Source organism: Myiozetetes cayanensis, unplaced genomic scaffold (assembly GCF_022539395.1).
Source record: "Myiozetetes cayanensis isolate MyiCay16 unplaced genomic scaffold, myiCay2020 scf51, whole genome shotgun sequence".
Taxonomy (NCBI): Eukaryota; Metazoa; Chordata; class Aves; order Passeriformes; family Tyrannidae; genus Myiozetetes; species Myiozetetes cayanensis.
The window spans coordinates 398,161-411,273 of NW_026087754.1; the positions used below are offsets into that span (position 1 = coordinate 398,161).

The 13,113-nt window shown below is 66.8% G+C and overlaps 3 protein-coding genes across 6 annotated transcripts in view; 2 read left to right on the plus strand and 1 right to left on the minus strand.

The window, feature by feature from the left end:
• The window catches only part of TMEM106C (transmembrane protein 106C), a 159,788-nt gene that overhangs the window by 109,718 nt on the left and 36,957 nt on the right, over positions 1-13,113 (plus strand). The window lies entirely within an intron of this gene.
• On the plus strand, positions 1,473-7,627 carry AAAS (aladin WD repeat nucleoporin). 4 transcript variants are annotated; one of them, XM_050334240.1, is made up of 17 exons: positions 1,473-1,504; positions 1,733-1,862; positions 2,322-2,449; positions 2,551-2,606; positions 2,745-2,836; positions 3,116-3,162; positions 3,622-3,720; positions 4,419-4,562; positions 4,688-4,808; positions 5,049-5,173; positions 5,277-5,337; positions 5,945-6,035; positions 6,345-6,438; positions 6,581-6,648; positions 6,765-6,849; positions 7,170-7,254; positions 7,361-7,627. In XM_050334240.1, the coding sequence occupies exons 2-17, from the start codon at positions 1,740-1,742 to the stop codon at positions 7,493-7,495; spliced, it is 1,554 nt and encodes a 517-aa protein (XP_050190197.1). In that variant the 5' UTR covers positions 1,473-1,504; positions 1,733-1,739; the 3' UTR covers positions 7,496-7,627. The 4 variants fall into 4 exon arrangements, with proteins under 4 accessions (XP_050190197.1, XP_050190198.1, XP_050190196.1 ...); XM_050334241.1 differs by lacking the exon at positions 1,473-1,504 and adding an exon at positions 1,515-1,539; XM_050334239.1 differs by lacking the exon at positions 1,473-1,504 and adding an exon at positions 1,516-1,556.
• MYG1 (MYG1 exonuclease) lies at positions 8,928-11,489 on the minus strand. Its single transcript, XM_050334259.1, has 7 exons — positions 11,287-11,489; positions 10,813-10,925; positions 10,580-10,739; positions 10,203-10,352; positions 9,962-10,084; positions 9,516-9,697; positions 8,928-9,425 (listed from the first exon to the last, which is right to left on the minus strand). Exons 1-7 carry the CDS (start codon positions 11,482-11,484, stop codon positions 9,245-9,247), a joined length of 1,107 nt encoding a protein of 368 aa, XP_050190216.1. The 5' UTR covers positions 11,485-11,489; the 3' UTR covers positions 8,928-9,244.

Genomic DNA, 13,113 nt, shown 5'->3' on the forward strand with positions numbered 1-13,113 from the left:
GGAAAACACGGAGATAAACAGAATAAAGCGGGAGCCCCCACACGGGAGAGGGGCTGGGAGGAGGGGGACCAAGGCCGGCGGCACGGGGAGCTCGGCACCCACGGGAGGGGCACACGGGCACCCACGGGAGGTGGGTGGGGTGGTGGTGGGGCATGGACACCCACGGCACGCCGGGGAGGGGTTGCAGGACATGAAGACCCCCGAAGGGGGGTGCGGGGCACAGGGACCCCGAGGAGGGTGCAGGGCACGGGGGTGCGCGGGGAGGGGTCGCAGGAGCCGGGGTTGCCCGGGCGTGCAGGACAGGGGGGTACTCAGGGGGTGCAGGACACGAAGACCCCCGCAAGGCGCGGGGGTGCGCGGGGGTCCCGTGGGAGGGGGTGTGTGCAGGACACGGAGACCTCGAGACAGGGGGTTCAGGACTAGGGGTGCTCAAGGGTCCCCCGAAGGGCAGGGGGTTCAGGACGGGGGGTACCCCGGGGGTCCCGTGTGTGTGGGGTGTGTGTGCAGGACACGGAGACCCCCGAAGGACAAGGGGGTTCAGGACCGGGGGTCCGTCCCGTGTGTGTGGGGTGTGTGTGCAGGACACGGAGATCCCCGAAGGACAGGGGGTTCAGGACCGGGGGGTGTGTGTGTGTGTGTTCAGGACATAGAGACCCCCAAAGGGACAGGGGGGTTCAGGACCGGGGGGTACCCCCGGGGTCCCGTAGGAGGGTGTGTGTTCAGGACACAGAGACCCCCAAAGGGACAGGGGATGTTCAGGACCGGGGGGTCTCCCGGTGTGTGTGGGGTGTGTGCAGGACATAGAGACCCCCAAAGGGACAGGGGATGTTCAGGACCGGGGGGTCTCCTGGGGTGTGTTCAGGACATAGAGACCCCCAAACACAGGGGGGTTCAGGACCGGGGTGTGTGTGTGTGTGTGTTCAGGACATAGAGACCCCCAAAGGCACAGGGGATGTTCAGGACCGGGGGGTACCCCGGGGTGTGTGTGTGTGTGTGTTCAGGACATAGAGACCCCCGAGCACAGGGGATGTTCAGGACCGGGGGGTCTCTCGGGTGTGTGTGTGTGTGTGTGTTCAGGACATAAAGACCCCCAAAGGGACAGGGGGGTCAGGGCCGGGGGGATCTCCCGGGGGGGGGGTCCCGGTCCCGGTGCCCCCCCAAGCCCCGCTCGGGCCCCACGTGACCCTCGGGCCGCGCGCGCCGCTGCCCCGCCCCGGGAGAGGGGGCTCCGCCTCCCTTAAAGGGGCAACGACTGTAAAGGTGGACCCATATTTTATCAGCCCACGCTACGGCCGAAGAGCCCCTAATTCACCGGAGAGGGGTGGGGTGGGGGTGTCTCTGCAGGGGATACCACGAATCTCTCCGCCAACGAGGAGGTGAATCGGGGATGGGGGCGCCCACCCCGCCGTGCCGCTTGTGCGCTTTTCCATCCCGGGCCCGATGCCCCTTTAATTCCCCCCCCCACACACACCCCTGGGACCTGAGGGCGGGAACCGGGAAAAGGGTGAGGGGGAACAAACATGGCGGGCCCGGGGGGCGGTGAGGGAGCCTGAGGGGTACGGGGGGCTGTGAGGGGGAGAGGGGGAACACGAGGGACCCCGGGGGATGTGAGTGGGGAGCGCCGTGCCTCTGGGTGGGTGAGTGGGTGAGGGGCTGCGGGGCTGGAGCCGGCGCGTTCCAGGGGCTGCAGCTCTCACACACCCCTCCTCTAACCCCCTCCTCCATCTCCCAGGCCCACCATGTGCACGCTGGGGCTGTTCCCGCCGCCGCCCCCGCCCGGGGATGTCACCCTGTACGAGCTCAACAACGCCCTGGTCTGCGGCCGCCTCAGCGAGCAGCTCCCGCTGTCCTTCCAGAGCCAGGTGAGACCCCCAGAGTGCCCCTCTCCTCCTCCCCAGAGCCAGCTGAGACCCCCAGAATGCCCTCTCCTCCTCCCCAGAGCCAGCTGAGACCCCCAGAGTGCCCCCCTCCTCCTCCCCAGAGCCAGCTGAGACCCCCAGAGTGCCCCTCTCCTCCTCCCCAGAGCCAACTGAGACCCCAGAATGCCCCTCTCCTCCTCCCCAGAGCCACCTGAGACCCCCAGAGTGCCCCTCTCCTCCTCCCCAGAGCCAGCTGAGCCCCCCCAGAGCCAGCTGAGCCCCCCTGCCTCCCAGAGCTGTGCCAGCCCCCCTCCAGCCTTTGTGGGGGTGACACATTTGTCCCCCTCAGCTGTGGCTGGAGCTCCGGCCCCTTGTGCTGGGGGGTGTCTCCTTGCCCCCCCAGGATGTCCCTGGTGGTCTCAGGGGTGCTGTGAGCTCACGGGTGCTGCGGGGGCCCCGCAGGTGCCCGACCTGCCCGTGCTCAGCCTGCCCAAGGAGCCCCTCAAGGCCCACGGGCGGCAGGAGCCCAGCGCCCGCCCGCCCTTCATCCACCACCGCGAGTCCCCCTGGAAGCGCTGCCTCAGTGCCTGGTGAGTCCGTGCCCCCGCACCCCCTGCCAAAAGTGCCCCCAGAGTGCCAGCTATGCCCCTCTGAGGGGGTGCTGAAGGGGCTGATCTCGCTGTGGCCGCAGGCGCGACGCGGGGCTCTGCGGGGTGCTCAGGGAGTTGGCCAGCGCCGAGGAGGAGGGTGAGTCGTGGCTGCTCCTGGAGATCTCCCCGGGGATCTCTGGCTCTCAGATCCCTCTGTTGCCATCGTGCTGCCCCTGCCCATGCCTCCTGTGGTGCAGGTGGGGGCAGCTGAGGGTGTTTTCCCCCCTCCCTCCAGGGCTGCGATGGCTGAGGACGGGCTCGAGCCACGCGCTGGCCGTGTGCCGCTGGCTCTCCTCGCTCCACGGATCCCTGTTCCCACACCTCTCCGTGAGTCCTTCCAGGCCCCATCCCTGGGGCTGGGGGAGGCTGGGTGGGCTGGTGGGTGGTCCCTTCCCTGCTGGAAACCCACCAAAATGCTCCTCCCGGCAACGCCCGGCTCCAAACGCTGCTCCTTCCTCCACCCAAGGGAGGGGAATGCTGCCCTAACGCCTTACCAGGGCCCAGAGCGCTCCAAGAGGGGCCAAAATCCGAGTGAGGGAAGAGGAAAGAGAGGGGTGGGCACTGGGGGTCCTCGCTGCCAGCTCATTGTTCTGCTCTCCCCTGCAGCTGACCAGTGAGGACATGATTGCAGCCTTCTCCCAGGCCGTGGACTGGTGAGTCCTGTGTGTCCCAAAGCCGCCTTCCCTGGGGTCTGTGACCTCCTTGGAGCTGGGAGAGGGGTGGGGTACAAGGACAGAATTGCCCTCGTTTGGGTGGGCACGTTAAGGGCAAATATTTCCCGTTGGCTCTGACTGCCCTGGTTTGTGTCTGCTGGTCAGAGAGAGGCAAAGCCCCTGATGTGCTGAAATTGGGGTTACATGAGATCAGAGACTGCAAAATCCCTCCCCAATCCACCCTAGACCGTGGGAACCAGCCCCTCGGCAGAGCCCTGGGAACAACTGCCAGGAATGGGGGGAGGTTTCTCAAAGAAAACGTTCCCATCCAGCAGTGAAAAGGGAGTTTTTATTTCACTGGGGACTCTGGGAAGGGCCTTTGCCAGCCCTGGGGGTGGGTGCTGGGGTGGTGCCAGCACCTCTGCTTGGAGCCTGACCCTGCCCTGTGCCTCCCTGCAGGGCCGGGTGCCCCGTGCGGGCCTTCGCCTGGCACCCCCACACCAACAAGTTTGCTGTGGCGCTCCTGGACGATTCCATCCGGGTCTACAACTCCAGCAGGTGGGGCTGGAGCTGCCGCTGCCTACTCCCGGGATTGGGGGTGCCCTGGTCCTGCTGCCACAAGCCAAGTGCCCTCAGCCTTCCTACCCACCTGGGCTTAGCCCTCCCCTTGCTCCTTTCCCACTGCTCTTCCTGGATCCCCACTGAAGCCTTGGCTTTCCTTTCCCTCCCTGCTCCGTAGCTCTGGGGGCATCCTGGGGATTCCCACAGCCCAGTGATGGGGAGGGGAGGGTCCCACAGCCCAAGGGGGCACAGGCAGAGCAGTGTGTGGAGCGTCGTTGAGTCTCCTCTCTCCCCCAGGTCTCCCTGCTCCCCCAGGGAATGCCAATCCCTCCTCAGGAGAAGACTGTGCCGGCTGGTCCTGCGGCCCCCTCCGCGCTGCCCTGCTCCAACCCCCTCTCCCAGCTGGGATTTCTGGCCAGCCCGGGCCCTCTCCTGCCCCGGGGCTGGGCTGGGGGCAGCTCAGGCCAATTGCACCAGGTGTGCTCTGGCTCACTCCGGTGTCACCTGGCTGGGAATTCCTGTCCCCTCTCACACTCCCCACCCCGGGAAGCAGGGCACAGCAGGGCACAGATCCCCCTTTCCCGCTCTGCTTTCCCCCTGCACTGTGCTCAGAGCTGGCAGAGGACGCTGGGACACGGCCCACGCTCTTGGTGCCCCGTTTTTGCCCTTGTCACATGTGTCCCCTTCCCCGGCAGTGCCACCGTGCCCTCGCTGAAGCATCGCCTGCAGAGGAACGTGGCCTCCATGGCCTGGAAGCCCCTCTGTGCCTCCATCCTGGCCGTGGCCTGCCAGAGCTGTGTCCTGGTGTGGCACCTGGACCCCACCTCCCTCTCCACCAGGTGACAACCCCCTGCCCTGCCATCAGGACCCCCCCTTTGGGGTTGGCTTTGGGATAAAGCCAGGCGGGTGCCAGTCCTGCCGGCCTGTCCCAACCCTTCCTGGGGGTTTTCTCTCTCCCTTCCAGACCGTCATCAGGCTGTGCCCAGGTTCTGTCCTACCCGGGGCACAGCCCTGTCACCAGCCTGGCCTGGGCACCCAGCGGGGAGCGGCTGCTCTCGGCGTCACCGGTCGACACGGCCATGCTGGTGAGGAGCCCTGAGCTGGCTGTGCCTGCTGGGGGGATGTGGGGACCACGGGCACCCCCAGAGGGTCACCCAGGGATCCAGCTGGGCTGGGCACGGGTGCTGTTCCCACAGAGGGTGGGTCAGGCAGCTCTGAATTAGAACTGGGCCCGAAAGAATCATTCTGTGTCGCCCCAATCCAAACAACTTCCCCCCCAGCGCTCATCCAGCGCCACCATTTGCCTTCCCTGTCCCCTCCTCCAGGTGTGGGACGTGCCCACTGAGAACTGTGTCCAGCTGCAGTGGTTTGGGGGCGGCGGTGTCACCTACTTGGCGTGGTCACCCGATGGCAGCAAGGTGCTGGCAGCCACCCCCTCGGCCGTGTTCCGGTGAGCTCTGTCCCTGCCCAGCTCCCCTCGCAGCCCTCGCCCTCCTTTCTGCCCCAAAACTGAGCAGATCTGGATCCTGAGTGCCCTGCTCTGTCTCCTGCAGGGTGTGGGAGGCTCAGATGTGGACATGTGAGCGGTGGCCCACTATCAGAGGACGCTGCCAGGTGGGATGGGTTCCTCAGCCAAGGAGTCATTTAGGCTGGAAAAGCCCTCTGAGACCGTTGAGTCTCACGTCCCCAAGTGTCACATCCACAGGGCTTCTAAATCTCTCCAGGGCTGGGGGACTCCCACCCTGCCCTGGGCAGCTGTGGCAGGGCTGGACAGCCCTGGAAATTTTCCCCATATCCAACCTGAACCTCCCCTGGTGCATCTTGAGGCTGTTTCCTCTTGTCTCATCCCCTGTTCCCTGGGAGCAGAGCCTGATCCCTCCCTGGCTCCACAGGAGTTGTGGAGAGCGAGAAGGTCCTCCCTGAGCACCCTTCTCTCCAGGCTGAGCCTCCCCAGCTGCTCCTCACAAGTTCTCCAGCCCCTTCCCCAGCTCCACTCCCACTTCTGGACACACCCCAGCCCCTCAGTGTCTTGTAGCCCCAAACTGACCCCAGGATTTGGGGTGCAAACATCACCTCCAAGGCCCTCGGGGACACGCTGGGGTGGGTTTTACCCAAAAATCCCCCGTTCCCAGCTGGCTCCAAAAGATCCCTGGCCAGGGGAGGGGTCTGAGCTGTGCCTGGACCCACTGGAGTCTCCCTGCAAACCTTCCCTGTGCCACAGACGGGGTGCTGGAGCCCAGACGGCAGCCGGCTGCTCTTCACGGTGCTGGGGGAGTCCGTCATCTACTCCTTGTCCTTCTCCGAGTACCGGGGTGAGTCCGCCCGGGCTGGAGCTTCCCAAGGGCTGGGGTGGGGCCCTCACTTCTGGCTGAGGGAGCTGGGATGTGCAGGGGGGTGTCTTTGATGTCTCCCAGAGCACGGAATCCCCAGGGTTGTGGGTTTATCCCCCCTCCTGTTGCCTCTCAGTCGTGTGGGGATTTGCAGGGGGTGTCCTGGGTGGGGTTGGTGTCCCCTGCCCTCCATCCCAGACATGGGGATGCCAGCAGCACGTTGCTCTGAGAAATGGGTAAATGATGGGAAATCCAGGGAATTCAGTGGGATTTACGGAGTGTTCCCTTCAGGGGACATGCAGGGGCAGGTGGGGGGCTCCAAAACAGCCTCCATCGTGGCAGACCTGTCCGAGACCACCTTCGAGACGATCTACGGGGACGAGAGGTGGGTCTAACGTGGCACCTGGGGTTGGGGGCACAGGGGGACCCTGCTTCCCTTGGATGCTGGACACACCCTGGGGGGGGTGCTGAGGGGATCTGTGCCCCTCTGATCCTGGGGGCTTCCCTGCTGCTCGTGCCACTTCCAGGATTGGAGGAGAGGTCCATTCCATGGTGTGGGACCCCACGGGAGAGAGGCTCGCAGTGATCATCAGAGGTGAGTCCCGCCTGAAAATCCCACTTCCAGCAAGGAAAAGGGGGAGGGAGCACCGAGGGGCCTGTCCCTGTGTCCCTGGAGCAGGGAAAGCCTCCCTGCCCCTCTCCCTCCCGCAGGACACCCCGACTCTGCGGGCAGCCAGACGGAGAACATCGCCGTGTTCCGCACCCGCAACAGCCCCGTGTTCGAGCTCCTGCCCTGGTGAGTCGTGGGTGGGTTCCTGGCAGCAGGTTTGGGGTGGGTTTGGGTTTGTTGAGCACCATTAACCCCCCCCAGGTGGGTGTGGTGGGGAAGAGCTGCCCCTATCATCGTGGGGAGACCCCATCCCGCACTGCTTCGGGGCCTCTCGCCGTTTCACCTCCAAATCCATCGTGTTTTGTCTTTTACCCACCTCAAACCCCTTGGCTTCGGGCTGTCCTTGCCCAGTGCACCTGATCAGGTCCCGAATCTCTCCACTGGCCCCTGGCAGCGTGGTGTTTCTGTGGCTGTGCCATAACTGTGGTTCTTCCTGCCCCCCACAGCGGGTTCGTGCAGGGCGAGCACGGTGCCCGGCCCCAGATCATCGCCTTCCACCCCTGCTTCCCACGAGGAGCCCTCCTGACCGTGGTGAGTCTGCTCCCCTCCTGTGGTGCTGTGTGGGCTGAGACAGCGTGGGAGGATGTCAGGGATCTTGGACCCTCATCCCCTGTCCGTGTGTGCTCTTCCCTTCCAGTGCTGGTCCTCGGGGAAGATCAGCCACATCCCCTTCTTCTTCGTCAGCGCCCGCGTGCCCCTCGCCAGCCCCCACCGCAGCCCCGTCCCCGTCGTGGCCAGTGTGAGGGAGCAGCCCCTCTTCTCGGAGCTGTGACCACAGCCCAGAGGGCCTGGGTGGCTCCTCTTCCTCCCTGGGCAGCCTCATCTTCCTCTCGGGTGCCTTCAACCCCTGGGGGGGGCAGAGGGGGTCTCCCAGAGTCTGCATCGAATAAAGGTGGTTCTTTTCCCCCCTCTCCTCCTCTTTCCTCGCCCTGAGGGGGCTGGAAGGTGTTCACGGGGTGAGTTCTGGAAGTTCCGTGGGTCTGGGGGTGCTCCAGAGCTGCTTTTTGGGGTCAAGAGAGAGCTCAGGGTCAACTTGCAGAACTTGCCTGTGCTGAAGCCCGTTGGGCTGAGCCCACAGGGCTAGGGCTGCTGTTTTGGGGTTAAAGAGCTGCGTTTTGGGGAAAGGTGAGGGCAAGGGGGGCTCAGGGGTCCTTGCCTGCACACACAGCCCCTCAGGCCTCACCTTGTGGGTGGGCAGAGCCCTCCAAAGTGATCTGAAACCCCTGTGGGTTCCATAAAACCCCAAACCTGAGCCCAGTGGGGTCGTGAGCAGGGCTGGAGGGGCATGGGGTGCTCGTGCCAGCCCACGTGAGCCCCCCCACCCCAGCACCAAAGGATGGGGGGGGGAGCAGATGGACCCCCCCCTGCCCAGAGAAGGGATTAATGGGAGAGGAGGCAGCGTGGGTAAATCCCAGGATTACATATGGTTAATCCTCAGGATTACACTGCAATAAGAGGGATAACAGGGAGAGTGCAGGGTCCGTGCCCACCCTCCCACCCCCTCCAGGACCCCCAAAATGCTCCTCAAAATCCCGAGGTGGGACAGGGAGCCCCCACCCACACCCAGCCCCTCCGTGGGGAGGGGGATCCAGGGGGGGAAAAACCCGGGGGGGGAAATGAACCCACCACAACCGCTGGGGCAGCACCAGGGGGGCTTCACCCCTCGGCTCTGCCCGCTTTGCTGCTGGTGCTGCCTCCCAGGAAGGTGCTGAGCGGCTCCTCCTCCTCCTCCTCCTCCTCCCGGTGCCCGGGGGGGCCTCCTCGGGCCAGGGCCCGCAGGTATTCCAGGTGCAGCCGCGTCTCCGCCCGGCTCCTCCGCACGAACCGGCCCACGTAGAGCAGGAGCCCCCCCAGCCACCCCCCCACGGCCACCAGCACCGCCACGTCGGGCCCCGCCGCGCCCCCGGCCCCGCTCAGCGTCTCGTTGTGGGGGGGCCCCCCCGGGCACCGGCAGCCCCCCGGGAGCCCCAGTGCCAGCAGGAGCAGCCAGACCGCCGGCATCGCCCTGGGGAGGAGGGCGGGGTGGCACGGGTGGATGGGTGGCATGGGAAGGGGGGCTCTGTGCCACCCCACAGCGCTGCTGACACGTGGGATGGGGGCGGGCACTGGTTCCTATGGTTGTACCCACCTCACAGCAACCCCCAGCCCTGCCCACCCCCTCCCCACCACGGGACCCCCAACAGGGCATCTGCTGGGCACACACACTGGTTTTTACTGAGTGCTTGAAAAACCCTCGGAACAGGGTGTGTGGGGGTGTTACACAGGAATGGGGGCAAACTCCAGAGAAATGGAGCCCTCAGCAAGTCTCTGACTGGGCTGGTGCCCCTCCAGCGCTGGGAGAAGGTGGGTGGGCACACTGCCACCCCAGGGGGGGCTGCCCCCCACCCCAGCAGGTCCCTCGGGGCATCTCGCTGCGATCCCGTTCCAGGACCAGTCCTTGCCATCCCTGGATCCCCCCGTGCTGGGCCTGGGGGGTCTCTTTTTGGGGTGACCTCGATGGGAGGGGTGGTGGGGGGGGGGTTCACCCGCTCTGTGTGCCCCCCTCGTGCCGCAGTGCCCGCCGTGCCATCTCCAGGGCCCCCTCCCGGCTCCGGTTGCCGCCGATGAAGCCGCTGGCGTGGACGAAGACGCAGCCGGGGATGCCGGAGAGCTGGGACAGGGCCTCGTCCCGCAGCCCCCGCCACGCCTCGGGCAGGGGGAGCCTGGGGGCACACGGGGGACAGCGGGTGACAACCTGGCAGGGGGCACGGGGGGCAGAGTGGGGGTGCACAGCACGAGGGGAGGGGTCTCACCGGCTCTGGAAGGTGTGGGGTCCTGTGGGGACGCTCTGGACCCGCCACTGCCCGCCCCGGTCCGGGAACAGCACGAGCTGGAGAGGCTTGGGCAGAGCCAGCTCCTTCTCCAGCTGGAAAAGGTGCTCCTTCCAGGGGCAGCCGCCCTGGGGCAGCTCCAGCACCTGCCCACTCGAGTCCACCTGGGAAGGGGGACACCACGGGCACTCTGGGGGACCGTCCCCAGAGCCCCCACATGGCCCTGGGGCTCGGCTTCACCCCCTGGGGCTCAGAGACCCCCACACGTGTAGGGGAGTGTGGCTGTGGTGGGGAGAAGGGTGGGCACAGTGGGGGCTGCAGGGCCATGCAGGGAGGTTCACACCGAGGCCATTTGGCCTCCCCACACCCCAAAAGCACCTCCACCACTTTCAGACCCCTCCCTTTCCCCCCAGGAGGGTGGGTGGTACCTCGAAGCGGCGCCGAACGGCCTCTTCCACCAGCGCCCGCGCCGGCAGCCAGGCCCGGTGGTAGAAGTCGAGCCGGTCCATGAACTCGCCCCCCACCAGCTCCATCGCCCGCCTGAACCCCGCCTGGGGGCACAACGGGGAGTCAGGGGGGTCCCCCGAGCTGGGCGTCCCCATCCCGGGTGTCCCCGAGCCAATGTCCCCATCCTGGCTGTCCCCAGGGGGCCGCGGTGCCCGCGCCCACCTCGGTGTCCTGGTCGGGGTCGTTCCAGCGGGGGTTCAGGTGCCCCACGCGGGCGCTCAGGGTGGTGGTGAGGGCGTAGCGGGGCTCCCCCTCCGCCTGCGCGATCCCGTTGTCGATGGCGTCGATCTCCTCCACGAAGTTCTCGTAGAGCTGGGGAGGGGGGGACAGTGGGGGAAGATGGGTGGGGAAAGCAGGAGTGGGGGGATAACGGGGCCAGCACCTGTGGGGGGCACAGCAGGGCCCAACCACACACCCCAGGAGCTGCCACAAACTGGTCCCCTCTTTCTGGGGATCTCGTGTGGGGTGACCCTCTCCCCAAACAGAGCAGCTCTGGGCAGAGCTGTGGCACTAAGGGGGGTGGTCAGAGCCCTCCGTACCTTATCGTAGAGCGCCCTGACCACGGGCCCGTCCTCCGGCTGCCCCAGGAGCTCCGCCAGGATCTGGGAGCCGAAGTGACAATAAACCAGCCCGGCGCTGCTCAGCTTCGTGCTCCAGGGCTTGTCGGGCCGGAGGCTCCTCATGGACTCTGCGAAGGACCTGCAGGGTCCCCGGGGTCAGCCCCAGGGACCCCCGGGGAGCAGGTAGGGCCGGGGAGGGGGGGCGGTCTCACCTCTGGTGGTGGTCGTAGCGGTGCCGCTCGGGGTCGTACTCGCCCCCCACGTCCACCACCACGTCGCACCGGGCCAGGCGCTGGGGGTCCCGCGTCCGCACCACCTCCGCGTCCTGCCGGGGGGACACGTGGAGTGTGAGGGGTTCCCCCCCACCCCGGAGCACCGGGGACCCCCGGGAGCTGCCCCCGGGGACTGGGGGACGCCGAGGAGGGGCTGGGAGCTTCGGGGTGATCGCGGTGGGACCGGGGATCTCGAGAGCTTCAGGGCGATCAGGGTGGGACCGGGGACCCCGAGAGCTTCAGGGTGACCCCCCAGGTGACAAAGGACCCCTGGGTAGGTCCCAAGGACCCCCACGCGGGTCCGGGAGACCCGGTGGTGGCCGCCGGTGGGAGCGGGAGCCCCGAGTGAGGTAACAAGGGAACCCCAGGGAGGGGAGGGTGCCGGTGCCGCCGCACGGAGCGCCGGGGCCGTACCCGGTAGCGGGGCAGGAGCCGCAGCAGGAAACACGCGAGCACCTCGTCGCAGTGGAAGGTGCCGTCGTGGGTGCCGATGAGCGGGGCGGGCTCGGGCCGCGGCCGCTTCTGCCCGGCCGCGGTGGAGACGGAGCCCCCCGTCCCGGTGGCGGCCATGGAGGAGCCTCCGGAGCCCCCGATCCCGGTCCCCGTCCCCATCCCGGTCCCCGTCCCCATCCCGGTCCCCGCCGTGCTCGCCATGAGGCGGAGGGCGCGGAAGGGGCCTCGCATGGCCACGCCCCCGACCACGCCCACTCACACATCAGACCACGCCCCATCTCGGCCTTTCCCGCGCCTCTGTGGCCACGCCCCCATTTCCAGCCCCATCGCCCCGTGCGCAGCGGGTCACGGGCACACCACCCACACCTGACGTCACGATGGGCGGGGCCAACGCGGGGGTTCGTGGAGGGAGCGCCCCCTGGCGGCCGAATGGGGGATATAACCGAGGGGACACGGGGACGGGGATACAGGGACACAGGGACACAGGGACGGGGACACGGGGACACGGACACGCGGACAGGGCAGGGACACAGGGACAGGGAGACTGGGACAGGGACACGGGGACACAGGGACGGGGATACAGGGACAGGGACACAGGGACAGGGACACAGGGACACGGACACGCGGACAGGGCAGGGACACAGGGACAGGGACACAGGGACACAGGGACGGGGGGACAGAGGGACATGGACACGGGGACAGGGCAGGGACAGGGACACTGGGACAGGGACACAGGGACACGGGGACGGGGATACAGGGACAGGGACAGGGACACACGGGGACGGGGATACAGGGACAGGGACACGGACACAGGGACAGGGACACAGGGACACGGACATGGGGACAGGGCAGGGACACAGGGACAGGGACATTGGGACAGGGACAGGGACACAGGGATGGGGACACGGGGACAGGGCAGGGACGGGGACACGGGGACAGGGACAGGGACAGAGGGACGGGGACACGGGGATGGGGACACGGGGACAGGGACACTGGGACAGGGACACAGGGACGGGGACACTGGGACAGGGCAGGGACGGGGACACGGGGACAGGGACACTGGGACAGGGACACAGGGACGGGGACAGGGACACAGGGACACTGGGACAGGGACACAGGGACAGGGACACTGGGACAGGGACACTGGGACGGGGACAGGGTAGGGACAGTGTAAGAAATAAATGAAAAGCTTTTATTACAAGCAGATATTTCTCACAGACAGGAACACAGGGACGCGGGGAGAGGGACATAGGGACACAGGGACAGGAACAGAGGGATGGGGACACAGGGACAGGGGCACACGGGGACGGATGGACACACAGGACACACTGGGATGGACAGGCAGATGGACAGACAGCCACGCAGCCCCCACGCCAGCCCGGGGCTGTGTTGATTTTCCCAAGCAGGAGTTTATTGGAGCAGCAGCCTCTTTGGACACTGTGCACGGCCCGGGGGGGTGGGGGGGGCTGTGACGCCTCTTCCCGGAGTTCCCAAATCCCAAATCCCCCTTCCCGGGGTTCGCTCCACCGGTCCCGTGTCGGGACAGTGGCACGGAGCTGCCTCCAGGGCTGCTTCCAGCAGGACACGGAACACGGCAGGGGGAGGAAGCCGAGCTGGGACCGAGGTCACCTCCACATCCTGGGGGTCGTTCCCCCATCCAGAGGGGTTATTCCCTCATCCCTGGAGGTCGTTCCCATCCCTGGGGTCGTTCTCCCATCCCAGGGGTCGTTCCCCCATCCTGGGGGTCGTTCCCCATCCCAGGGGTTGTTCCCCCATCCTGGGGGATGT